At 40.8% G+C, this 27127-nt stretch overlaps 3 protein-coding genes across 4 annotated transcripts; 1 reads left to right on the forward strand and 2 right to left on the reverse strand.

Annotated features, from left to right (window-relative positions):
- Positions 1-40: 40 nt before the first annotated feature.
- LOC111610417 (zinc finger protein 850-like) lies at positions 41-17920 on the reverse strand. Its single transcript, XM_023344606.1, has 2 exons — positions 17107-17920; positions 41-1427 (listed from the first exon to the last, which is right to left on the reverse strand). Exons 1-2 carry the CDS (start codon positions 17860-17862, stop codon positions 138-140), a joined length of 2046 nt encoding a protein of 681 aa, XP_023200374.1. The 5' UTR covers positions 17863-17920; the 3' UTR covers positions 41-137.
- LOC111610427 lies at positions 2829-6106 on the forward strand. Of its 2 annotated transcripts, none has more exons than XM_023344633.1 (2): positions 2829-4506; positions 5266-6106. In XM_023344633.1, the coding sequence occupies exons 1-2, from the start codon at positions 3343-3345 to the stop codon at positions 5884-5886; spliced, it is 1785 nt and encodes a 594-aa protein (XP_023200401.1). In that variant the 5' UTR covers positions 2829-3342; the 3' UTR covers positions 5887-6106. The 2 variants fall into 2 exon arrangements, with proteins under 2 accessions (XP_023200401.1, XP_023200402.1); XM_023344634.1 differs by having other exon boundaries at positions 2829-4371.
- An 8010-nt stretch (positions 17921-25930) lies between the features above and the next one.
- Positions 25931-26788, reverse strand: LOC111610599 (gastrula zinc finger protein XlCGF8.2DB-like; the record flags this gene model as incomplete). The annotated part of the gene is made up of 2 exons (XM_023345292.1): positions 26303-26788; positions 25931-26134 (listed from the first exon to the last, which is right to left on the reverse strand). Coding segments are annotated over exons 1-2 (690 nt in total), but the record flags the coding sequence as incomplete, so codon positions are not given.
- Positions 26789-27127: the final 339 nt, after the last annotated feature.

A 27127-nucleotide genomic window follows, 5' to 3' on the forward strand; every position in this document is an offset into this window, starting at 1 on the left:
GATACAGAATATACCAGAAAAATAAAACATCAATGAAGGATAATGTGTCATGGTTGAACATCTCTAAGTATCCAAATGTGAAGATCAAAATGATCACATTTAACAAATACAACATAGGACATTTATGGAACAAACTTCTACAGCTTTTCAACTGTGTGACGCGTCATGTGCCGAGTTAAACTATGTTTATGACTAAAACTTTTTAAACAAGTCACACATGAAAACGGCTTTTCACCTGAGTGAATCATCATGTGCTGAGTTAAAGCTGATTTATGCCTAAAACTTTTTCCACAGGTCACACATGAAAACGGCTTTTCACCAGTGTGAATCATCATATGCTTAGTTAAGGTCGGTTTATAAACAAAACTTTTTCCACAGTTCACACATGAAAACGGCTTTTCACCAGTGTGAATCATCATATGCTTAGTTAAGGTCGGTTTATAAACAAAACTTTTTCCACAGTTCACACATGAAAACGGCTTTTCACCTGTGTGAATCATCATGTGCTGAGTTAAAGCTGATTTATGCCTAAAACTTTTTCCACAGGTCACACATGAAAACGGCTTTTCACCAGTGTGAATCATCATATGCTTAGTTAAGGTCGGTTTATAAACAAAACTTTTTCCACAGTTCACACATGAAAACGGCTTTTCACCAGTGTGAATCATCATGTGCTGAGTTAAAACTTGTTTTTGACTAAAACTCTTTCCACAATTCACACATGAAAACGGCTTTTCACCTGTGTGAATCATCATGTGCCGAGTTAAAACTTGTTCTTCACTAAAACTCTTTCCACAGGTCACACATGAAAACGGCTTTTCACCAGTGTGAATCCTCATGTGCCGAATTAAATGTTGTTTTTGACAAAAACTTTTTCCACAATTTCCACATGAAAACGGCTTTTCACCAGTGTGAATCCTCATGTGCAGAGTTAAAACCCGTTTTCGAATAAAACTTTTTCCACAGTTCACACATGAAAACGGCTTTTCACCTGTGTGAATCCTCATGTGCAGAGTTAAATCCCGTTTTCGAATAAAACTTTTTCCACAGGTCACACATGAAAACGGCTTTTCACCAGTGTGAATCATCATATGCTTAGTTAAAGTCGGTTTATAACCAAAACTTTTTCCACAATTCACACATGAAAACGGCTTTTCACCTGTGTGAATCATCATGTGCTGAGTTAAAACATGTTTTTGACTAAAACTCTTTCCACAGGTCACACATGAAAACGGCTTTTCACCAGTGTGAATCATCATGTGCTGAGATAAATGCGGTTTACGACGAAAACTTTTTCCACAGTTCACACATGAAAACGGCTTTTCACCAGTGTGAATCATCATGTGCCGAGTTAAATCCTGTTTTTGACTAAAATATTTTCCACAGGTCACACATGAAAACGGCTTTTGACCCGTATGAGTTCTCATGTGAATATCAAAAACAGATTTGAAAGACAAACGCTTTTTACAGATGACACATGAGAAAGGTTTTCTTCTTTCCTGATTTTGGTTCTCAGCTTCAGCAGCTTCCTGGAAGATGACTTGGTTCCTGTTTGGTTCTGATTCAGTGTGGTCTGTTTGCTCATCAACAGGAACCACCATGCAGGTATCAGTCTCCTGTTTTAATTCAATCTGTTCTTCACCCTGACTGCAGTAAACTTCTTTCTCTTCCACTTTTATCTGCTGGTGTTTTAGATCCTCCTGCTCTTCTTTTATCTGATGATCTTCTGGCTCTTCCTGTTCTTGTTTCACCTGCACAGGTTCTAACTCCTCCTGGTCCAGAGTGGATCTCCTCTCCTGGTTATAAACGTTACACTTCAGGAAATCTGGAGAAGAAAACAGAGAAAGAGTAATTGCTACCTTTTCTGAAATAAATACGAGTAATTGTTCATCTTTCAAGACAGAAATGAATAAAAAAAAACAATTGACAATTCAAGAGCGTAGACAGAGATACAGATCAGTCGATATATCCAGCTGACATTTGGGGAATTCTCAAATTAACGGATATGAAAAAAAATATTTTATTACAAAATTAATTGTAGTAGGGATTATTGTTAATATTTACCTGCAAATTGTATTATTTCAAGATACTATTTATTTTTATTACTTTGAATTATATTGAAATTTTACTTTAGTTCACTTTATATCTTTATGGTTTATTTATAAACATGAGTTTATTTGTAGGTTAATAGCTGTTTAGTTTTTGTTCCTTTGTTATTAACTTTTCTAAGTTAGACATTAAGAACTGTGGGTCCCTTTTCTGTAAGTATAGGGACTGGTATAGGACCAGCATGCACTGGGTTGGGCCTGTGGGTTTTGACCAGAGCAGGAGAGGAAACAATGAAAAGTAGTGATGGTGAGATGCAGCTTCATGAAGCCCTGAGGAACTCCATCCAATCATTCGACTCATGAGCCGATGCACCGCGGTGCTTCATTTGCTCTACTGTGACATCAACTGGACAATATATGTAAAATAGGCAACGTGAAAACAACATGAAGCTTTACAATGAATAAACAAGTTTAAAATGTTTGTGATTCTGATACATAAATTCTGATTAATCTGGTTGTATGAAACAATGACTGGATCCAAAAGAAAACTAGAAACAAATAGAAAAGAGGGTTGTGATTGGCTTGTTACTCGCTATGTCACCAGGGACAACGATTTATTATTTAAAAATAAAAACTTTAACTGCTCAGGTTTAGGTGAGTTCTCTGTCTTACCCGCTTCATTACTCAACACATCACTAATGAAAAATTTGATCTTTGTTATTTGCTTGTCAAACTGGAAAAAAATAAACTATAAAAGCAATTTTCAAGTTGTTTGGACATTGAACATCTTTTATTTATGTAACTGTTTGGTGTATTAGTTGAAAACGGCGTAAAAATAAAGAAACTGTAAATTCCCACTCATATTGGGCCCATGAATGCACCTTTGCCCATAGTCATTGTGCCCTTTTTCCCCATAAACTATAATTAAACGCCTCATGGACCGCTCTTGCCTATTGTTACTGAAGAGATTTAAGGCGGCCATCTTGGAGCGGTCGACCGTTCCACTCAGCTTTATGTTTAACAGACTCAATGATGTATCAGCGCATCAGCGAGATCGCTTCTCGGCCTTTTGGCTCAGACAGCGGTCCCCTCCTTTGGGTGGTGATAGCGGTAGTCTTTGTGACTTGGCTGTTACCACTGATTTAGAGGTTCAGTAAATTTTGTCCCCGGTTAAGATATTGACCACTAAGTAGTGGAAAATATCTTTTACCTTTTATTTGTATTTATTGGTGTTTCTTAACTATTTATTGGTTTTAGTAAAGGTTTTAAACCTTTTACTGGTGGTGCCTCCACCATGGCGGCTAGCCATGCCGGCATGCGGAGGCACCACAGTGTTCGTTTTTTATTTAAGGAAAGAGAAGAAGAAAATAGAATAACGAGATTGGACTTTTCCAGGAAGCTAATTCAACAGGTGCTGAAGTTTCGGCCAGATGACCTGAATTGTATCCTTACCCTGCCTTTCAATAAGGGATATGATGTAAGTTTTTGCTCTGCCGCACTTCTCAAGGAGTTTTGGACACGGTTTGAAAATGCTAAGACCCAGTTTTCAGTATTTGACGTCGAGAAACTGACTGACAACTCCCTGAAAACGGTGATTGTCAGGATATTCAATGAGACTGTCAGTGCTGAAGACATCTGTATGTGGCTGGGTAGATACTGCACTGTGAGAGGCCAGGCTATGAAGGTGCGGGATGTGGACGGCATCTGGAACTGTGCTTGGCGGGTCCCCATTAAACAATGGGAAGACCCCCAAGGCTTCCAGGGCCTGAAGCATCTCCCCTCAATGATAGTCCTGGGGGAGAACAGAGGCTACATTCACTATCAAGGCCAACCCAAACTGTGCCGGAAGTGCGGCGAGCATGGTCATCTGGCCGAAACTTGTGAAAAGGTTTTCTGTGGTAAATGTCGAGAAGTGGGACACACTTTTGATGAATGTACGAACGGGCGGAAATGTAATTTGTGTGGTGGGCAGGATCATTTGTTCAGAGACTGTCCAAAGTCGTTTGCAAATAAACTGAAAAAAGGAAAAGAGACGCCAACGGAAACGGCTAATGAGCGAGTGGACGCAGCTGGGTCGGAAATTTCAAATCTCCCGCCAGGTCCTCTGATTGGAGGAGAGGAGGAGAGGGCGGGAAGCGGGGAGGGGAAGGAAGCCCCCCCCCAGACCGAAACATCCAGTGAGGGCGGGGAGATGCTAACCGAAGGCGGAGCTAGCTCGGACTCTGAGGAAGAACAGACGGACAGCAGCGATGATGCCCCCCTCCCCGACGCCCAGCTGGCCAAGAGGCCGGCATCTGAGTCACCTCCCGACCTTACCCCCAAGGTAGGGAAGAGAGGAAGGCTGGAGGAACTCTTCGGTTCTTTCGGAGAGGAATCCAGAGCCTTCCTCGCTGGCTCATCCAATGAGGTCTCGTTCCTAGACTTTGCTCACCAATCAACCCCGGAGGACCCAAACAAGGTAACGGCTTTAGAAAGACGGCCGACACCGAGAGCCCGAAGGGGGAATGGAGCTCCAACCCGACCTGCACCACCATGTGGGAAGGAAGAGCTCTGTTCACAGGACAGTCTCTGAACCCGCCTTGTTTTAATGACCGCCCGTTTTTTAACATGGGTTTAAATTAGTATTATCTTGTTTTTAATCTTTCAAAATGTCGTACTTGATTTTAGCCATCATACTCATGACTCTCACCTTCTCAACCATCAATGTTAGAAGTGTGAAGTCGCAAGTTAGAGTCCAGAGTGTTTTATCCTTTTTAAGCTCCGTACAGTCAGATGTGTTTTTACTACAAGAATGTTCACTCCCGTTTTTAAAGACTTACACCCGGTGGCAGGACTTGTGGCCACGGCGTCTATATGGAGCGGCTCCAATGAAAATAAAAATGACGGCGTGGCCATTTTAATAAACAACCCGCACATCTTGGTGAAGGGGAGCACCGTGGTGAGAGAGGGAGGAGCACTTTTAGCAAATCTGACTTTTAACGGACAGGATTTTAACCTCTTAAATATTTATGGCTTTAATGACAAACACGATAGGTATGACTTTTTAGACAGAAAGAGAAACAGAAAATTAAAAAATGATAAAAAGAGATTTTAGAACCCCAGTAGCTTTTAACCTTTCTCTTGCATATGCTTTTATTCGGAAATTTTTAGAACATTTTGGACTGGAAGGAGAGGAGAACAAGATTTTAACCATCGTTTTATCATTTCTGTTGTGCAGGACCGGGAACCAGTGACTCCAGTGCGCGGCCTCCTGTATGGAGACGCCTCCACCGTTTGGCGCAACGTGAGCCGTCCCGTCCTTCCAAACAGACTCCAGGACCTGTCATGGATGGTGGCTCGTGGGATCCTGCCGGTCAGAGCCGTTATGCACTCCCGAGGCATGTCTGCAACGTCCATCTGCCCCCGACCCGGTTGTGGCGCGCCGGAGTCGGTGAGGCCCCTGCTGTGGGAGTGCAGCGCTGCTGTGGACCTGTGGGCGAAGGCCGGCTCCTTGCAATTCCCACACTTGCCAGCAAGGGAGGTCCTTCATGTACAGCTAGTGCTGTATGGGGTGAGCCAGCTGAAAATGACTAAAAAAGACTTCGCTGAGAGGTGGCTCACCCCAGCCACCATCAAAGACGCCATTTGGACCTCCAGAAACTTGCTGGTGAGCAGGCGCAGGCAGATGCCCCCCGTGGCTGTGATCCGGATGGCAGCAGCAAAAAGAGGAACACCAAGGGCTGCAGGTGGCGCGCCAAGGACACAGCCACAAAGAAGAATCGCCTGCGCCTCCGTGGACGAAGGAGCCGGCGCGCCACGAACAGAGGTCCAAGCAGCGGCGGCCTGGCTCTCCGGGTGAGGCAGGAGGGAAGGAGCTTCAGGGCGGGATCCCCTCTGAACACCAGCGCTGTTTGGAAGGACGGGGCGGCTCCGGACTTGGGAGGGAGTCACCCCGGTCCTGCTCAACTTTTAACACACAGAGATTTTGTGTTTTATACTCTTGTTCTTAGCTTCTTTTAGTTTGAACTGATGATTTTGTAAGTTTTTAAAAGTTTCTGAATAACTGCAACAATGTAATGTTTTTTAAATGTTTATAGTAACAATAAAATTTTTTCGAAAGAAAAAAAAAAAATGAGCCGATGCACCGCGGTGCTTCATTTGCTCTACTGTGACATCAACTGGACAATATATGTAAAATAGGCAACGTGAAAACAACACGAAGCTTTACAATGAATAAACAAGTTTAAAATGTTTGCGATTCTGATACATAAATTCTGATTAATCTGGTTGTATGAAACAATGGCTGGATCCAAAAGAAAACTAGAAACAAATAGAAAAGAGGGTTGTGATTGGCTTGTTACTCGCTATGTCACCAGGGACAACGATTTATTACTAAAAAATAAAAACTTTAACTGCTCAGGTTTAGGTGAGTTCTCTGTCTTACCCGCTTCATTACTCAACACATCACTAATGTAAAGTTTGATCTTTGTTATTTGCTTGTCAAACTGGAAAAAAATAAACTATAAAAGCAATTTTCAAGTTGTTTGGACATTGAACTTCTTTTACCTTCGTACGAAGCATCACCTCAGTGCAGCAGTGGCTTGTTGACTGAACTTTTATAGGATGTTTGGTTTGACAAACAATCGCCACTACAATTTATTTATTATAAATTATTACATTTTACAGCTACTAACACACTATTATTGTTTCATGCTATTTGCTTTACTAACCTTGCGCTGCATTGTTCACATTTCTCCTGTTTTCAAAAGTAAGTTTGATTAGTTAAAGGAGGAAAAGCCATAAAAGGTCATTTTATTTCTACATCAATAAGCCATTTTCACAGCGTAATTGTGATTCCTGCGTTCATTTACCGGTTAACAAAACATTTATACGGGAAAAGAACATTTACTAAAATGATCCTCATACAGAAAGGTGCAGACATTTAGACCTTAACCTGCATCCAAACGCTGGTGGTTCCTACCTATTCGGTGTAAGATTATCTGGGGCCTCCGGGAGAAATCCAGCAGTCTGCGATGATCATCCATCTCTTCCTCCGACTTGACGATGATTTCTTTAAACTCTGTGAATGTTTCTTCAGCAGCAGTTAACGGCTCGTTGATAAACTCGTTTAGAGAAACAGTCGAACATTCAACCAAACAGACCATGCGCCATTTTCTTTGTCTTCTTCTTCTTCTTCTTTGGGATTTTATGACTGTCGTTCATTCATGTCATTGCATTACCGCCACCTGGTGGATCTTACGATCATCACATCTAAAGATTTCTCATACAGTGCCAGTTCTCTTTGAAAAACGTAAAATCTTTTCTTCCACTTTATCTAAATAAAACAAATACAATATTAGTATTCCAGTTTTCCACAAATCCAAAGTTAATATTGTCTTCTGATTCGTATCTCCTACATCCCGCAACATGTTTCACAGTTTCTTCACTCCACCAGATCAGAACCTTTCCTATAGTTTCCGTATATCCACAATGATCGCTGCTGCTTTGTTCGGAGTTACCGCTGGTTCCGCCCATCCTGTGGCTTATTGAGAGCCGATCAGCACCGGCTTGTTCACTGAATTGTGCGGTGCTGGTGGTCGAGTGTAAATGACTTTTAACGGTTTTATCTATTTGAATTTTCTACCGGTATTTTAATAATAGTTTGTATTTATTTCTTTTTTAGCTCTGAGGATTGAAGGTGGTGAGTTTGGCCCAGATTAGTGGCGCCCAAACCTTTTGAGACCAAGATCTACTTTTTCTCTCACCAGCCGGCTGAGATCTACCTCATGACACGAAGACATAAAAATTGTAAATTAAATTCTATTGTTTTATTTTATATGCAAACATACATCAGTTATAGCAGTTATATAATAAAGTGATAGAAAACCTAACGCAGTTTTTTCCTCAGTGAGACTCTGACACTATCAAGAAAATATTATTAGAAACTGCGGAGTACTCATTTTAACCCAGAAAAGGAATTAGAACAAACTTGGAATCCAGAATTTTTTTTTTCCAGAACAGGAACATTTAGTTTTTATTATTACTTAGAAACTGAAGAGTACTCATTACTTTTACAAATTTAGAGCATACTTAGAAAGTCCAAAGAATACTTATAATTATCTAGCAACCCAGACGTCTAACCCAAAACAGGGATTAGAACAAACTTAAAGTCCAGAAAAAACTACCTTAGCAACTACGTTTTAGACTCCTATTCTTCCAGACCAGAGGATACTTACTTACTTACTTACTTAGACTTATTTGCCACAATAGTCGACCGCAATAAAGGGCAATTTTTACCCCTTTTTAGGTCTCGATCACATGAGATTTGCTCTGATTCCAAAACTACAACACCTAGATACTTCAAACCTAAATTAAATTATTCTCAACTAAAAGCAGAATATTTAAAACCATGTTTCTGATTTGTAAAACTTTTATCTGATTTGTGAAACTTCACTTAACAGACGGCTGCAGAAGGTCTTTCCTTCCAACAGCCATCTCCATCTACAATAATTTTTTGAAGAATTAATGAGTTACACCAACATTTAATTTCCCATAGGGATTAATAAAGTGGTTTTGAATTAGAATTGGAAAAAACTTCATGGAACAAGTGTGAATAGTAATTTAAACTTTAGTGAAGTTTCACAAATCACGTAAAGGTTTCACTAATCCCAAACATGGATTAAAATATTCTGCTTTTAGAGCAGAATAATCCAGTCCAGGTTTGAAATATGTAGTTGTTGTAGTTTTGGAATTAGAGCAGTTCTATTATTCAATATATGACTTTATACTTTACTTTTGTAAGCATTTCTATGCAATATTTAAAGTTTTAAGCAGGGATGTTGGTACTGATTTTAAATTATTCAGTTTAGCTGACAGATTTGCACTGTTTAACTTTTTTCTGCTGCTTCTACTCATTTCATTTCAGCAAGTGTTCTGCAGTTGAACTCAAATGTTTCTACAATTTTCAGCAGTAACATTCAGCACTAACACGACATTTTCACAGGAAAGGCAAATGTTCTACTTACTTTCTAAGACACTAATAATATATCTATGTGTGGAGGTTAAATTAGTTCCAGCATTAGAAACATGGTGATCTATAATAGAAAACAGCTGCAGCAGAAAAGAGAAAAATATAACTAAGACAACAGAAACACTAAATTACTGAAGACAATAATAATCAACCATACTTTCTAAAATCAAGAACAATCAATGTATGAAAATTAATTTATAATGAATTTTAAAAGTAATTATTTTTTATTTATTCATTAAGCTATTACATAGGTGGAGTTGAACTGGTTAATATAATTTTACAAATAACAGCATCAGTTACAATGTCATTTTGTTTTAAAGAGAAACTTATCATCTTATAAGTTTTAAATCTAAGCTTAGATCACTTTTAGACCATATACAGTACAGACCAAAAGTTTGGACACACCTTTTAATTCAATGAGTTTCCTTTATTTTCATGACTATTGACATTGTAGATTCACACTGAAGGCATCAAAACTATGAATAACACATGTGGAAATATGCACTGAACAAAACAGTTTAAAACAACTGAAAATACCCCTTATATTCTAGTTTCTTCAAAGTAGCAACCTTTTGCTGTGATTACTGCTTTGCACACACTCTGCATTTTCTTGATGAGCTTCAAGAGGTAGTCACCTGAAATGGTTTTCACTTCATAGGTGTGCCCTGTCAGGTTAATAGGTGGGATTTCTTGCCTTATAAATAGTCATGAAAATAAAGAAAACCCATTGAATTAGAAGGTGTGTCCAAACTTTTGGTCTGTACTGTAGATTAGTGTAAAGACTCATGTCTAAACGAGTTATATGTAGCATCAATGCTAAAATCAGGCATACTGTGGGCTTGCAATTGGATGTATCTTCTCTTCAGACTAGAAAAGGTCAGTAGGGATTGAAGAATGTGTAGAATGGAACAATTATGGTTAGCAAAAACTTTTCTAAAATTTTTCGATTTTCCAGCCTGTTAACTGTCCAATATACATGTTTTCACAAAAACCCTCCATCAGATCCATCCATCCATCCATCCATCCATCCATCCATCCATCCATCCATCCATCCATCCATCCATCCATCCATCCATCTTCTTCCGCTTATCCGAGGTCGGGTCCCGGGGGTAGCAGCTTCAGAAGGGAGGCCCAGACTTCCCTCTCCCCGGCCACTTCTTCCAGCTCTTCCGGGGGAATCCCGAGGCGTTCCCAGGCCAGCCGAGAGACATAGTCTCTCCAGCGTGTCCTGGGTCTTCCCTGGGGCCTCCTCCCGGTGGGACGTGCCCGGAACACCTCACCAGGGAGGCGTCCAGAAGGCATCCTGACCAGATGCCCAAGCCACCTCAACTGGCTCCTCTCGATGTGAAGGAGCAGCGGCTCTACTCTGAGTCCCTCCCAGATGACTGAGCTTCTCACCCTATCTCTAAGGGAGAGCCCAGCCACCCTACGGAGAAAACCCATTTCGGCCGCTTGTATCCGCGATCTCGTTCTTTTGGTCATGACCCAAAGCTCATGACCATAGATGAGGGTGGGAACGTAGATCGACCGGTAAATCGAGAGCTTCGCTTTTTGGCTCAGCTCTCTCTTCACCACGACAGACCGGTACAGCGCCCGCTTGACAGCAGACGCTGCGCCAATCCGCCTGTCGATCTCCCGCTCCCTTCTTCCCCCATTCGTGAACAAGATCCCGAGATACTTGAACTCCTCCACCTGGGGCAGGACACCCCCCTTGACCCGGAGAAGGCACTCTACCCTTTTCCGGCTCAAGACCATGGCCTCGGATTTGGAGGCACTGATCCCCATCCCGGCCGCTTCACACTCGGCTGCGAACCGCTCCAGCGAGAGCTGCAGATCATGACCTGATGAGGCCAGTAGGACCACATCGTCTGCAAAAAGCAGAGACGAGATCCTAAGGCCACCAAATCGGATCCCCTCAACACCTTGGCTGCGCCTAGAAATTCTGTCCATGAAAGTAATGAACAGAATCGGTGACAAAGGGCAGCCCTGGCAGAGTCCAACTCTCACCGGAAATGAGCCCGACTTACTGCCGGCAATGCGGACCAGACTCTGACACCGGTCATACAGGGACCTGACAGCCCGTATCAAAGGGCCCGGTACCCCATACTCCCGGAGAACCCCCCACAGGGCTCCCCGAGGGACACGGTCGAACGCCTTCTCCAAGTCCACAAAACACATGTAGACTGGTTGGGCGAACTCCCATGCACCCTCCAGGACCCTGCTGAGGGTGTAGAGCTGGTCCAGTGTTCCACGACCAGGACGAAAACCACACTGCTCTTCCTGGATCCGAGGTTCGACTATCCGACGGACCCTCCTCTCCAGGACCCCTGAATAGACCTTGCCAGGGAGGCTTAAGAGTGTGACCCCTCTGTAATGGGAGCACACCCTCCGGTCCCCCTTTTTGAACAGGGGGACCACCACCCCGGTCTGCCAGTCCAGGGGAACTGCCCCCGATGTCAATGCGATATTGTAGAGTCGCATCAGCCAACACAACCCTACAACATCCAGAGCCTTAAGGAACTCCGGGCGGATCTCATCCACCCCCAGGCCTTGCCACCGAGGAGCTTTTTAACCACCTCGGCGACCTCGTCCCCAGAGATTGGAGAGCCCAACCCAGAGTCCCCAGGCTCAGCTTCTTCAATAGAAGGCATGTTGGTGGGATTGAGGAGGTCTTCGAAGTACTCTGCCCACCGGCCCACAACGTCCCGAGTAGAGGTCAGCAGCACACCATCTCCACTATAAACAGTGTTGGTGCCGCACTGCTTCCCCCCCCCCGAGATGCCGGATGGTGGACCAGAATCGCTTCGAAGCCGTACGGAAGTCTTTCTCCATGGCCTCTCCAAACTCCTCCCACGCCCGAGTTTTTGCCTCAGCAACCACCCGAGCCGCATGCCGCTTCGCCTGCCGGTACCCATCAGCTGCTTCCGGAGTCCCACAGGCCAAAAAGGCCTGGTAGGACTCTTTCTTCAGCCTGACGGCATCCCTCACCGAAGGTGTCCACCAACGGGTACGAGGGTTGCCGCCGCGACAGGCACCGACAACCTTGCGGCCACAGTTCCGACCGGCCGCCTCGACAATGGAGGCACGGAACACAGTCCACTCAGACTCCATGTCCCCCACCTCCCCCGGGACGTGTTCAAAGTTTTGCCGGAGATGGGAGTTAAAGCTCCGTCTCACAGGGGATTCCGCCAGACGTTCCCAGCAGACCCTCACAACACATTTGGGCCTGCCAGGTCTGACCGGCTTCCTCCCCCACCACCATCAGGTAGTGGTCAGTGGACAGCTCCGCACCTCTCTTCACCCGAGTGTCCAAGACATGGGCCGCAGATCCAATGAAACGACGACAAAGTCGATCATCGAACTGCGGCCTAGGGTGTCCTGGTGCCAAGTGCACATATGAACACCCTTATGCCTGAACATGGTGTTCGATATGGACAATCCATGACGAGCACAGAAGTCCAACAACAGAACACCATTCGAGTTCAGATCGGGGGGGCCGTTCCTCCCAACCACGCCCCTCCAGGTCTCACTGTCATTGCCCACGTGAGCGTTGAAGTCCCCCAGTAGAACAAGGGAGTCCCCAGGAGGAGCACTCTCCAGTACCCCCTCTAAGGATTTAATAGGAAGGATCCATCAGATTCCTTCCTATTAAATATACATGGGTAGCGCAACTTAAGGTACTTGATTCCTTTGTTAGCATATCCTCGCTGTTGAAATTAAAGTAAATACAACTATAGGACATAGTAAGAATGAAAATGTATCAGAGGAGAAAACAACTTTTATTTTACTTACTCTTAAATTGAACACATACAAACTGCTACAGCTTACTCTTAAAAACATTATTATTTTTGCTTACTTAGAGTTGTCTTATTCCGGGAATGATTTGTACCACTCTATTAAACTATTAGGGAGTAAAGTAGCCTGGGGCCTTTTTGAGTATCTAGTATCACTGTTAACTAATAGATTTATGTATTAAAAGCATTTGTGTTTATATAGAAATATAGTCCTAAACTAGATGCAACATGAGAAATGTCATGGTAAATGAATCTGATGAAACCACCTGTTAAACTGTAGAAAACCTTTATGGTGAGATCCACAATATTTTATGTCTATACAAATATAATTACATTTATGTCTAATCACTGTGTCGGCAGGCATCCATCACACACTGCACCCGACCCCTTTTGCCCCTCTCACATGTGATGGGCCCATGGGAGGGGGGACCCATGTCTCCTCTTTGGGCTGAGCCGGGCCGGGCTCCATGGATAATCAATCAATCAATCAAATTTTATTTGTATAGCACATTTCAGCAGCAAGGCATTTCAAAGTGCTTTACATCATTACAAACACAGAATAATCAATCATTAAGTCAAGTTACATCAATAAATTTGTAATTGATTATGTTTCAAATACAATTCTAAACAGGTGGGTTTTCAGTTGAGATTTAAAAGAAGTCAGTGTTTCAGCTGTTTTACAGTTTTCTGGAAGTTTGTTCCAAATTTGTGGTGCATAGATGCTGAAAGCTGCTTCTCCTCGTTTGGTTCTGGTTCTGGGGATGCAGAGCAGACCAGAACCGGAAGACCTGAGAGGTCTGGAAGGTTGATACAATAAAAGCATATCTTTAATGTATTGTGGTGCTAAGCCGTTCAGTGATTTATAAACTAACAACAGTATTTTAAAGTCTATTCTTTGAGCTACAGGGAGCCAGTGCAGGGACTTTAAAACTGGTGTTATGTGCTCTACCTTCCTGGTTTTAGTGAGAACACAAGCAGCAGCATTCTGGATCAGCTGCAGCTGTTTGATTGATTTGTTGGACAGACCTGTGAAGACGCTGTTGCAATAATCAATACGACTGAAGATGAACGCATGGATGAGTTTCTCTAGATCTGGCTGAGACATTAGTCCTTTAATCCTGGAAATGTTCTTCAGGTGATAGAAGGCCAACTTTGTAACTGTCTTTATGTGGCTCTGGAGGTTCAGGTCAGAGTCCATCACTACTCCCAGGTTTCGGGCCTGATCGCTGGTTTTCAGTTGTAATAACTGAAGCTGTGCATTGACTCTAGATCGTTCCTCTTTAGGTCCAAAAATAATAACTTCAGTTTTGTTTCTGTTCAGCTGGAGAAAGTTTTGGCACATCCACACATTTATCTGTTCTAAGCATCTGTTCAGTGATTGGCTGGGGTCAAAGGTCACCTGGTGACATCGTAATGTAGAGCTGTGTGTCATCTGCATAGTTATGGTAGCTAATATTATTTCCTGTTATAACCTGAGCTAGTGGGAGCATATAAATATTGAATAAAAGGGGTCCTAGGATTGAACCTTGGGGTACCCCACATGTGACCTTTGACCTCTTTGATGAAAAGTTTTCAATTGAAACAAAGAAATCCCTGTTCTTTATGTAGGATTCAAACCAGTTAAGCACTGGACCGAAGAGTCCGACCCAACTCTCCAGTCGATTCAGTAATATGTCATGGTCAACAGTGTCAAAAGCTGCACTGAGGTCCAACAGAACCAGCACTGTGGTTCTGCCACAGTCCGTATTTATATGGATGTCATTGAACACTTTTACGAGGGCGGTCTCCGTGCTGTGGTAACCATGGAAACCAGACTGGAAGGAGTCAAAGAGGTTGGTTATAGTTAAGAAGCTAGTTAATTGTTTACACAGAACTTTTTCAATAACTTTGCTGATGAATGGGAGGTTGGAGATCGGCCTGTAATTCTGCATTAGTGATTTGTCCAGATTGTTCTTTTTTATAAGTGGTTTGATTACTGCTGTTTTCAAAGCCTGGGGGAAAACACCTGATGAGAGCGATGAGTTTACTATTTGGATCAGATCAGAAGCAATAACAGGCAGGACTTTCTTAAAGAAATTTGTGGGTAAAACATCCAGACAGCAGGAACTGGAGCTTAGCTGACTTATAATTTCCTGTAGGGTTTTATAATTAAGTAGTTGAAATTGGGTCATTTTTCCTGTATTTGTTTTGTTTGGGCACAGCATTGGTACTGACTTTATAGTAGATGTACAGATTAATCCTCTGATTTTTTGAATTTTCTCTGAAAAGAACCTAGAAAACTGGTTGCAGGCAGCAATACATTGGAATTCAGGCGGTAACGTCACAGGAGGGTTTGTGATTCTGTCAACTGTTGCAAATAAAGCTCGAGCATTGATAAAAGCCCAGTCACCAGGCACTCGCCATTGTACCCCCCCTCCAGGCCTGGCTCCAGAGTGGGGCACCGGTGACCCACATCCGGGCAAGGGAACACTAAGTTCAAAGTTTTCTTCCATCATAGAGTTCTTCAGGTTGTTACTGTTATAACTTTCAAAAGGGAAAAGGTAACAGGGATGAAAGACTATGTCCTGTATGGCTAGGGCCTGGCTGTAAGTACATCCTTGAATGTAAACTAAACATGTTCTTATTTCACCAATGCAAAAACCACGTGAGCTCCATCAGCGCCACCGTCAACGCTCTCACACAGTTCCCACACCTGTCCGTTATACACTGATGTGTTCAGCAGTGCTTCCTGATGATGCACAAAAAATCTGGTGCAAATCGGTTGATGTAAAAAGGAGATACCGCTGTTGAAATAACCTAGGGGGCGCAGTGGAGTGAAATGACAATTTAATGCCATTGGGTTCTTAAGAGGTTAACCAAGGTCAATCATAACAAGTTTAGTGCAAATACAATGATGCATGTATGATTTTGAGATAAAGGTGCAAACAGCGATGGGTTAGTATTCATCATTCAGCCACATCCACATGCTGCTGCCAGCCAGTGTTGAGAGAAGGATTTACCATCATGTTGTTCTACTTCATTAAACACAGGTTGAAATCTGCATGAACCGCCGAGTAAAGGGAAGAAAAAGAGTGGGAAAACACTGACTTCCTGTTGAAAGGTGTAGGGCTTGTGTTGATGTCACTAATTGGCCATGTGAATGTGATGAGCCCTGGTCTGTGATGATACAAATGAAGTTTGATGCACCTGGGAGTTTATGTGGGGATGTTATTCCACCTTGATATTAGATGACGTCAGATTATGAAGACATAGGATTGTCAGGGATCCAACCTGGATCATTCATGCCAAGTTTGGTGCCAATTGATCTTTTTAAGTGAAAGTCATAACGTTTTGTTTGGGTTGGCGAGTACGCCAAATTCGCCAATCTACCATGCCACCTGAACATATACAAAAAGTGAATTTTTTTGATAACTTTTAAAGCCCCACTCATTACCTGCATCCTGGCCAAGAATGAAGCCAATAGGTCGAAATCCATAGGAGGAGTTTGTTAAAGTTTGACTTGAATAAAAGTGAAAAATGGCCAAAATTTGCCCCTTGACCCAAAATGGCTGCCTCCCCGTGTAATTTAGGAGGTACCTCTAAGAGACGTTTTCTGCTATTGCCTCTGCGTGGTTCTCCAGCTGCAAAGCAGCACAGAGGAAGCCTCTCCAGAGAATCATAAGATCTGCCCAGAGGACTATCGACTACTCTCTGCCTTCTCTCGAGGAACTCCACAGGTCCGTTGCCTCAGGAAAGCCAAGAACATTTTAAGACTCCTCACACCCAGGTTACAATTTGTTCCAACTGGCTGCAGATAGAGGAGCAATAAAACAAAGACAAACAGACTGAAGATCAGTTTATACCCAGTAGCCATAAGGGCATTAAATGCCACCTAGTACAATTTATCACCCAATTTTGTTATAATCCATGTCATTTTATTGAATGGTGTATATATAACAACAATACAGTTTGTCATTATTGTTGCTACAGAATATGCCAGAAAAAAAACAAAGCATCTCTCAAGGAAATTGCTTCACATCTCTACGTATCCTAATGTCAAGATGCTTTATAGACATGAAATCTCTCCAGTATTTAATTCTAGTTTTTAACCAAATCAATTTAATAGTGAACCTCAACACAGGACACACATGTAAAACACTGCTACGGCTTGTCGCCTCTGTGAGTCATCATGTGCCGATTTAAACTAACTTTGTAAAAAAAAACCTTTTCCACAGTTTCCACATGAAAAAGGCTTTTCACCAGTGTGAGTCCTCATGTGAATAGATAAATTCTGTTTTTCACTAAAACTTTTTCCACAGGTCACACATGAAAACGGCCTTTCACCAGTGTGAGTCCTCATGTGAATAGATAAATTGTGTTTTTGACAAAAACTTTTCCCACAGGTCACACATGAAAACGGCTTTTCACCAGTATGAATCATCATGTGCTGAGATAAATGCTGTTTTTGAAGAAAACTTTTTCCACAGGTCACACATGAAAACAGCTTTTCACCTGTGTGAGTCCTCATATGAATAGATAAATTCTGTTTTCCACTAAAACTTTTTCCACAGGTCACACATGAAAATGGCTTTTCACCAGTGTGAAACCTCATGTGCCGAGTTAAATCGTGTTTCTGACTAAAACATTTTCCACAATTCACACATGAAAACGGCTTTTCACCTGTGTGAATCATCATGTGCTTACTTAAATTGTGTTTTCGAATAAAACTTTTCCCACAGGTCACACATGAAAACGGCTTTTCACCAGTGTGAATCTTCATGTGCATAGTTAAAGCATGTTTTAGAGTAAAACTTTTTCCACAGGTCATGCATGAAAACGGCTTTTCACCAGTATGAATCATCATGTGCCGAGATAAATGCTGTTTTTGAAGAAAACTTTTCCCACAGGTCACACATAAAAACGGCTTTTCACCAGTATGAATCATGACATGATGAGTTAAATCATGTTTTTGAGTAAAACTTCTTCCACAGGTCACGCATGAAAACGGCTTCTCACCAGTATGAATCATCATGTGCCGAGATAAATGCTGTTTTTGAAGAAAACTTCTTCCACAGGTCACACATGAAAACAGCTTTTCACCAGTGTGAATCCTCATGTGCCGAGTTAAAACGTGTTTTTGACTAAAACTTCTTCCACAGGTCACACATGAAAACAGCTTTTCACCAGTGTGAATCCTCATGTGCTGAGATAAATTCCATTTTCCACTAAAACTTTTTCCACAGGTCACACATGAAAACAGCTTTTCACCAGTATGAATCATCATGTGCCGAGTTAAATCTTGTTTTTGACTAAAACATTTTCTACAATTCACGCATGAAAACGGCTTTTCACCAGTATGAGTTCTCATGTGAGCATCAAAAACAGATTTGAAAGTCAAACGCTTTTTACAGATGACACATGAGAAAGGTTTTCTTCTTTCTTGATTTTGGTTCTCAGCTTCAGCAGCTTCCTGGAAGATGACTTGGTTCCTGGTTGGTTCTGATTCAGTGTGGTCTGTTTGCTCATCAACAGGAACCACCATGCAGGTATCAGTCTCCTGTTTAAATTCAATCTGTTCTTCACCCTGACTGCAGTAAACTTCTTTCTCTTCCACTTTTATCTGATGATCTTCTGGCTCTTCCTGTTCTTGTTTCACCTGCAGAGCTTCCAACTCCTCCTGGTCCAGAGTGGATCTCCTCTCCTGGTAATAAATGTTACACTGCAGGCAATCTGGACAAGAAAACAGATTTAAAAAGCAATCGTTATTTTATTGAAGTAAATGGGAGAAATCGTTCATTGTTTACGACAGAAATGAAAAAAATGAAAAAACCCACACCGAAAAATTTAAGAGCGTAGACAGAGAGACAGATCAGACGACAAATCCAGCTGACAATTGGAGAATTCTCAAATGAACGGATATTAAATATTTTTTATTTATTATAAAATTAATAATAGTTGCCAATGTTGTTAATATTTATGAGTAAATTTTATTATTTAAAGATATTACTTAATTTGGAACTATCATTACTTTTATTTGTATTAAAATTTGATTTTAGTTCACTTTATATTTTTGGGGTTTATTTACAGAGTTTATTTGTAGGTTAATAATTGTTTAGTTTTTGTTGCTTTGTGTTTGTCATTTACTTTTGTAAGTTAGACATTAAGAACTGGGTCCATTTTCTGTAAGTATAGGGACTGGTATAGGACCAGCATGCACTGGGTTGGGCCTGTGGGTTTTGACCAGAGCAGGAGAGGAAACAATGAAAAGTAGTGATGGTGAGATGCAGCTTCATGAAGCCCTGAGGAACTCCATCCAATCATTCGACTCATGAGCCGATGCACCGCGGTGCTTCATTTGCTCTACTGTGACATCAACTGGACAATATATGTAAAATAGGCAACGTGAAAACAACACGAAGCTTTACAATGAATAAACAAGTTTAAAATGTTTGTGATTCTGATACATAAATTCTGATTAATCTGGTTGTATGAAACAATGGCTAGATCAAAAAGAAAACTAGAAACAAATAGAAAAGAGGGTTGTGATTGGCTTGTTACTCGCTATGTCACCAGGGACAACGATTTATTACTAAAAAATAAAAACTTTAACTGCTCAGGTTTAGGTGAGTTCTCCGTCTTACCCGCTTCATTACTCAACACATCACTAATGAAAAGTTTGATCTTTGTTATTTGCTTGTCAAACTGAAAAAATAAACTATAAAAGCAATCTTCAAGTTTTTTGGACATTGAACTTCTTTTACCTTCGTACGAAGCATCACCTCAGTGCAGCAGTGGCTTGTTGACTGAACTTTTATAGGATGTTTGGTTTGACAAACAATCGCCACTACAATTTATTTATTACAAATTATTACATTTTACAGCTACTAACACATTATTATTGTTTCATGCTGTTTGCTTTACTAACCTTGCGCTGCATTGTTCACATTTCTCCTGTTTTCAAAAGTAAGTTTGATTAGTTAAAGGAGGAAAAGCCATAAAAGGTCATTTTATTTCTACATCAATAAGCCATTTTCACAGCGTAATTGTGATTCCTGCGTTTATTTACCGGTTAACAAAACATTTATACGGGAAAAGAACATTTACTAAAATGATCCTCATACAGAAAGGTGCAGACATTTAGACCTTAACCTGCATCCAAACGCTGGTGGTTCCTACCTATTCGGTGTAAGATTATCTGGGGCCTCCGGGAGAAATCCAGCAGTCTGCGATGATCATCCATCTCTTCCTCCGACTTGACGATGATTTCTTTAAACTCTGTGAATGTTTCTTCAGCAGCAGTTAACGGCTCGTTGATAAACTCGTTTAGAGAAACAGTCGAACATTGAACCAAACAGACCATGCGCCATTTTCTTTGTCTTCTTCTTCTTCTTCTTTGGGATTTTATGACTGTCATGTCATTGCATTACCGCCACCTTGTGGATCTTACGATCATCACATCTAAAGATTTCTCATACAGTGCCAGTTCTCTTTGAAAGACGTAAAATCTTTTCTTCCACTTTATCTAAATAAAACAAATACAATATTAGTATTCCAGTTTTCCACAAATTCAAAGTTAATATTGTCTTCTGATTCGTATCTCCTACATCCCGCAACATGTTTCACAGTTTCTTCACTCCACCAGATCAGAACCTTTCCTATAGTTTCCGTATATCCACAATGATCGCTGCTGCTTTGTTCGGAGTTACCGCTGGTTCCGCCCATCCTGTGGCTTATTGAGAGCCGATCAGCACCGGCTTGTTCATTTAACCCTCCTGTTATGTTCGTTTCTAGGGTACAGCAAAAATGTTCGTGGGTCAATTTGAACCGGGGAGTGTTTAATCATGCTATAGCGTCAGAAACAAAAAAAACCCCTCCAAAACATATTTATATCTGATTATTAACTCCAATACTAATAATTTCAATCAATATTTGTGCAATGGTGTTTTTTTATTTCTCAGCAATTAAGGATCAATAACATCAACCCACTCATTTACTCATTTGGACATAAAAAATGGAATTTACATTTTTTTTATGTCCACTGGAAAAAAACCTAGACACAAAAAAACTATAATTTCCTTGAAATTGATCTTTGGTGAAACATTTTATATTACACTTTTTTTTAAAATGGGTGGTCTTTATAATTGTATTTGTGTGACGGACGTGTACGTCGATGGCTAGTCGCCCCCTCACTGACTATGTGCTCCGGTCAGAGAACAGCTGCGACTTTAGGTGATGTTATGGGTTTTATTGATAAACATATGTGTCTGTGTGTGTGTGTGTGGTCTCTGCAAGATAAACATATACAGAAAGAGTAATTAGAATATTGTACATCTAAATTCCACGTATACATATACAAATTCTAACGTATGCAAAATATTCGATTTCAGGTAGAATCAAATATACACATCCAGTTACATTAACAATATATATAATTGTAATTGCAATTCAGTAACACTTCAGTAACATTAATGTAACAAGGAAGAGAATTACTGCAAGTAACAAGTAATAACAGGATAATATAGGTGAGAACTAGGCACTCAAAGTGTTAATACAGAGCATATAGATGCAGTACACTTAATGACCACAGGGTGGCGCATAAAGACCACAAATGGTAGAAGCGGTTCTTCCCGCCGCGAGATCGAGAAAATGATTATCCACTCGAACATACCGGCTCCATAAGCGCTCGATGCTACATTTGGAAGCTAGTTTACCGTCCTGAACATCTTCAGAACAGTAGAAATAACACTACAATTCAGAGTACTGCCAGACAACTCTCAAACTGAACTATTCTTGTAACGTTAAACCAAGAAATGAGCGTTTAGCCAGGCATTTAAGAAATAGGCATTTCCTCATCAAAATACGCTGGAGCTCGCGGTAACCAAGGTTACACGGTTGCCGAACTAAGCAGCGTGTAAGAAACACAAGCGGATGAAATGAATTATGTACTTACATTGTCATCAACGCACACGTACACACAAAGAATTCAACATTTTAGTGAGGTGCTGGAACAGAACTGCATGTGTCTACTAGCGAAGCACACTGAAAGTCAAGAGTCATGCATACGCGCAGGCGCGTGGTACATCCCCAATAATGTCTCTGACGTCACGACGCTGGCTCCAGCAGATCTAGTGATCTGCGATCGATTATTTTGGTCTTTCAAGTTCAGTGCTACAGACAGATACAGTAAAAGGTAGCCTAAGTTTAATGAAGTTTAAAAACAATCTATTTTTCTTTAATGTTACTTTTCCGGCTATGTTTGGTTATAATTCTTGAAAAGTTCAACCTTTTAGATTTTAAGTTATGAGGGTTTAATCATTCGGGTTTCGATTGGTTTTGTCTGATCGGATGTAGGGGAACGCGACGCTTCTGCTCCTCCATTACATCACTGGAGACGAAAGCAGTGACATCGTGCCCGTGTTTTCATTATTCCCCTACTGATAGAGTTCTTACTCATAAGGGGCGTAACATGAACACCTGCTTTCTCGCAGTTTCCTAGTGAAGTAAAGAGAGTAGTGAGAAAGTGGGCTTGTGTGAGTGGGGGTGTGCAGGTATGTGTGTGGTGGGGTGTGTGTGTGTGTGTGTGTGTGTGTGTGTGTGTGTGTGTGTGTGTGTGTGTGTGTGTGTGTGTGTGTGTGTGTGTGTGTGGTGAAATATGGTTCATAGCTGCAAGGAAACATATAGAATTGGACATTTTTTAAAATCTTATTTTGCACTCTAACCTGACTGCTGGGTCAAATTGACCCGAACAGTACCTATGTAAAAGTAGACGTAGGGGTTGGTACAAATGTGTAAAATGAATAGATTTTCAATTTATATGTAGAGTGCACCTATTAAGACAAATAGAAAAAGTTTCATGCAAAAAAAATACTTGCAACTATTAAAAAAAAAAAAATTAAACTTTAAAACTGGTCAATTTGACCTGGAACTTAACAGGAGGGTTAAATGTGCGGTGCTGGTGGTCGAGTGTGAAGGACTTTTAACGGGTTTTTCTACTTGAATTTTCTACTGGTATTTTAATAATAGTTTGTATTTATTTCTTTGTTAGCTCTCAGGATTGAAGGTGGTGCGTTTGGCCCAGATGGTGGCGCCCCCTGTTGCTGTGGCTGTCCCGTCATCAACATAAATCGATGGAGGGAAATCCAACGAGTGTTTGTGACGTCACGGTGTTTGGTGATTCTTTGCTCGGTTCTTTGATTCTTTGCCAGGTGGCGTTGTTGGCAACAAACTAAATAATTGTGTATTTTTACCATCGATTGCCTCACTAATATTTATTTAGCTAATGTTAGCTTATACACTCTTTCTACTGCACTAGATGGGTTAAATGCTATTACTCTCTTTAATACTGAAATTATTCAATATATGACCTTATATTTTATGTTTGCAAGCATTTCTATGCAATATTTAAAGTTATAAGCAGGGTTGTTGGTACTGATTTTAAATTATTCAGTTTAGCTGACAGGTTTGCACTGTTTAACTTTTTCCTGCTGCTTCTACTCATTTAATTTCAGCAAGTGTTCTGCAGTTGAACTCAAATGTTTCTACAATTTTCAGCAGTTACATTCAGCACTAACACGACATTTTCACAGGAAAGGCAAATGTTCTACTTACTTTCTAAGACACTAATAATATAACTATGTGTGGAGGTTAAATTAGTTCCAGCATTAGAAACATGGTGATCTATAATAGAAAACAGCTGCAGCAGAACAGAGAAAAATACAACTAAGACAACAGACACAACAAATTATTGAAGAAAATATTCAACCATATTTTCTATAATCAAGAAAAATCAATGCATGAAAACCAGGTTGTACCAGGTTAGGATTGGCTTTTTTACTTATCACTTGGCGGCTGGGATGTTTATGGACCTGTGAGGGGCTGCTTCCTTTTTCACAGTTGGTGCGTTGGCTTTTCTGTAGCATCCTTCCTACTGGTGGTGTAGTCGGCAAGTTGAGAGGCTTGTGTTTTTGGCTTATTTGTGTATGAAGTGGTGAAAGTGCTTGTGTTGGCTGGTGTTTGCATTTTGATTGGCCCCTTTTTTTGGGTCTGGTATCGTTTGCTGTCTGTTTGTCTTGGTGTTGGTATGGGCTGTGATTTATTGCTTTGCTAGGCTATCTGTGGCCACAGCCTGGTGCTGGGCTGGGATTCAGGGCTGTGGGTGGTATTCTTGTTCTGGATATTGCGCTGAGCTGGCTGGTCGGTCCATTTCTTGGGTTGGGGTTCTTTCAGTCAACCCGGTGCGCTGTATGTCTGCTGGATCTTCTTCATTGGGACTAGGTGGATCCTTTGGTTGGCAGGCTGTGTTTGGGAATTGGGATAGGGGTTTGGTTTGAATGATTCCTAAGCTGGTGGTCCTGGTTCTGGTTGGATCTCTGTGTATGAGAAATGCAAGTGGGTGTATGGCGTCCATTTTTGTTTTGTTTAGTTTGACATTATCTACATGGGTTTGAATGTCTGGGTGTACACATGAGAATAGGAACATGTGATCTTGTCTCTGTGTGCCTGGTCTGTCTGTCAGGTTTGGTCTCTGGCTCCCTCCTCTCTGTGATCACCTTTATATCAAGTTGGGTGAGAGGAGGGGGCCCCTATAAAACTTTTTTCTCACCTTTCTTTTCTCTCCCGCTTTCTTCTCCATCTCATTACAATTTAATAAAATAAACCCAAAGCAGTTTCTAATAAAGTTTCATGTAATTATATCAGGGGGAAGCCATAATGGTCCACTTATGCAAGTCTTTAGGGCTTAACCTTGGTACTCGACAATGCTGAGTGTCACACTGTCACAGGACAAGTTTAATACAAAACACAACAAAAAGACAAAATGCAAGTGTATAGTCAATGGTAAATGTATGTATAGCGATTTATCTAGTGCAGAGGATGCCAAAGTGCTTTACATGTTGATGGTGGTAAGCTACATTGTAGCCCAGCTGCCCTAGGGCAGACTGACAGAAGCTGCTACTCAATGGGCGCCATCGGACTTCTGACTAACAGCAGGCAAGGCAGGTTTGGTGCCTTGCTCAAGGACTCAACAACTGAGATGGATGTGGGAAGTTTGAACCAGAAACCCATCAGTTACAGGAACCACAGTGGCTACAACCAGTATAGCCGTAGTACCACCATCTACTGGGTTCAAGGATCAGGCACAACATACACTAAAGAAAAACTCAAAACTTTAATGTTAAATGAAATGTTACACGTTTATTTCTTTCTAAAATATATATAAACATAAAAATAGTTTCAACATTAAAATACAGTAATCTAAATGCTGCAGCAGAACAGATTAAAATATTACAGCTAAAACAAGAGAAAAAAGCAAAATGTTAAAAATAATTACATGTACTTTGTGCAATCAATGCATGACAATTAGTTTGCGGTGAATTTTGCATTTCTTTAAAGTACAAATGATTTTTTTTTATTTCAATAGATTTTAATTGGGTAGAGTAAAACTGGTTAACATAATTTGAAAGAAATGAAATCAGATTCAATCTCATTTTACATTAAACACAAAATTAACACAAATACTGTTTTGTAGATTTTTTTTTAAAACACTCAACCATTATATACATTCTATTGTTGATTTAAAAAACTACAAAAATAAACCCCACTCACTCTCTATGGTACAGAATAATACAAATCAATCCCTCAAGTCCAATCATGTGAGAATGTTCTGGAAGGGAGTCCATGTCCGGTCAAACTCTGTTAATGCATGAAATAGTCAGTGGGCCCCCAAGCCTCTTCATCCATCAGCATCAGTACTGGCACTCCTCAGGGCTGTGTGCTGAGCCCTCTGCTCTTCACGTTGTACACACACAACATACAGTTTGACATAAACAGTATGTTAATACAATAACATACAGTTCATCATTATTGTTTTTTGATGCAGAATATACCAGAAAAATAAAACATCAATGAAGGAAAATGTGTCATGGTTGAAAATATCTAAGTATCCAAATGTGAAGATCAAAATGATCACATTTAACAAATACAACATAGGACATTTATGGAACATACTTCTACAGCTTTTCAACTGTGTGACGCGTCATGTGCTGAGTTAAACTTTTTTTATGACTAAAACTTTTTAAACAGGTCACACATGAAAACGGCTTTTCACCAGTGTGAATCATCATGTGCTGAATTAAACTTTGTTTTTGACAAAAACTTTTTCCACAATTTCCACATGAAAACGGCTTTTCACCAGTGTGAATCATCATGTGCTGAGTTAAACCTGGTTTTTGACAAAAACTTTTTCCACAGGTCACACATGAAAACGGCTTTTCACCAGTGTGAATCATCATGTGCTGAGTTAAATGCTGTTTTCGAATAAAACTTTTTCCACAGGTCACACATGAAAACGGCTTTTCACCAGTGTGACTCATCATATGCTTAGTTAAAATGTGTTTTTGAGTAAAACTTTTTCCACAGTTCACACATGAAAACGGCTTTTCACCAGTATGAATCATCATGTGATGAGTTAAAACATGTTTATGAGTAAAACCTTTTCCACAGTTCACACATGAAAAAGGCTTTTCACCAGTATGAATCATCATGTGATGAGTTAAATGCTGTTTTTGACAAAAACTTTTTCCACAGTTCACACATGAAAACGGCTTTTCACCAGTGTGAATCATCATGTGCTGAGTTAAAACCGATTTATGCCTAAATCCTTTCCCACAGGTCACACATGAAAATGGCTTTTCACCTGTATGAGTTCTCATGTGTCCAGTTAAATGCTGTTTTCGACTAAAACTTTTTCCACAGTTCACACATGAAAACGGCTTTTCACCTGTGTGAATCATCATGTGCTGAGTTAAAACACGTTTTTGACTAAAACTCTTTCCACAATTCACACATGAAAACGGCTTTTCACCAGTGTGAATCATCATATGGTTAGTTAAAGCCAGTTTATAACCAAAACTTTTTCCACAGTTCACACATGAAAACGGCTTTTCACCAGTGTGAATCATCATATGCTTAGTTAAAGTCGGTTTATAACCAAAACTTTTTCCACAGTTCACACATGAAAACGGCTTTTGACCCGTATGAGTTCTCATATGAGCATCAAAAACAGATTTTGAAGCCAAACGCTTTTTACAGATGTTACATGAGAAAGGTTTTCTTCTTTCCTGATTTTGGTTCTCAGCTTCAGCAGCTTCCTGGAAGATGTCTTGGTTCCTGTTTGGTTCTGATTCAGTGTGGTCTGTTTGCTCATCAACAGGAACCACCATGCAGGTATCAGTCTCCTGTTTTAATTCAATCTGTTCTTCATCCTGACTGCAGTAAACTTCTTTCTCTTCCACTTTTAT

This window comes from Xiphophorus maculatus, chromosome 13, assembly GCF_002775205.1.
Source record: "Xiphophorus maculatus strain JP 163 A chromosome 13, X_maculatus-5.0-male, whole genome shotgun sequence".
NCBI classification, from domain to species: domain Eukaryota; kingdom Metazoa; phylum Chordata; class Actinopteri; order Cyprinodontiformes; family Poeciliidae; genus Xiphophorus; species Xiphophorus maculatus.

Excerpts from the sequence above, each read along its gene's own strand:
- LOC111610417 (XM_023344606.1), bottom strand. The coding sequence starts at position 17,862 with ATGATGATTCATACTGGTGAGAAGCCGTTTTCATGCGTGACCTGTGGA. Across the intron at positions 1,428-17,106 it reads AACAGAATTTATCTATTCAC|ATGAGAACTCATACGGGTCA; the intron begins ATGAGGACTCAC and ends TTTGATATTCAC.
- LOC111610427 (XM_023344633.1), top strand. The coding sequence starts at position 3,343 with ATGGCGGCTAGCCATGCCGGCATGCGGAGGCACCACAGTGTTCGTTTT. Across the intron at positions 4,507-5,265 it reads CCCCGGAGGACCCAAACAAG|GACCGGGAACCAGTGACTCC; the intron begins GTAACGGCTTTA and ends TCTGTTGTGCAG.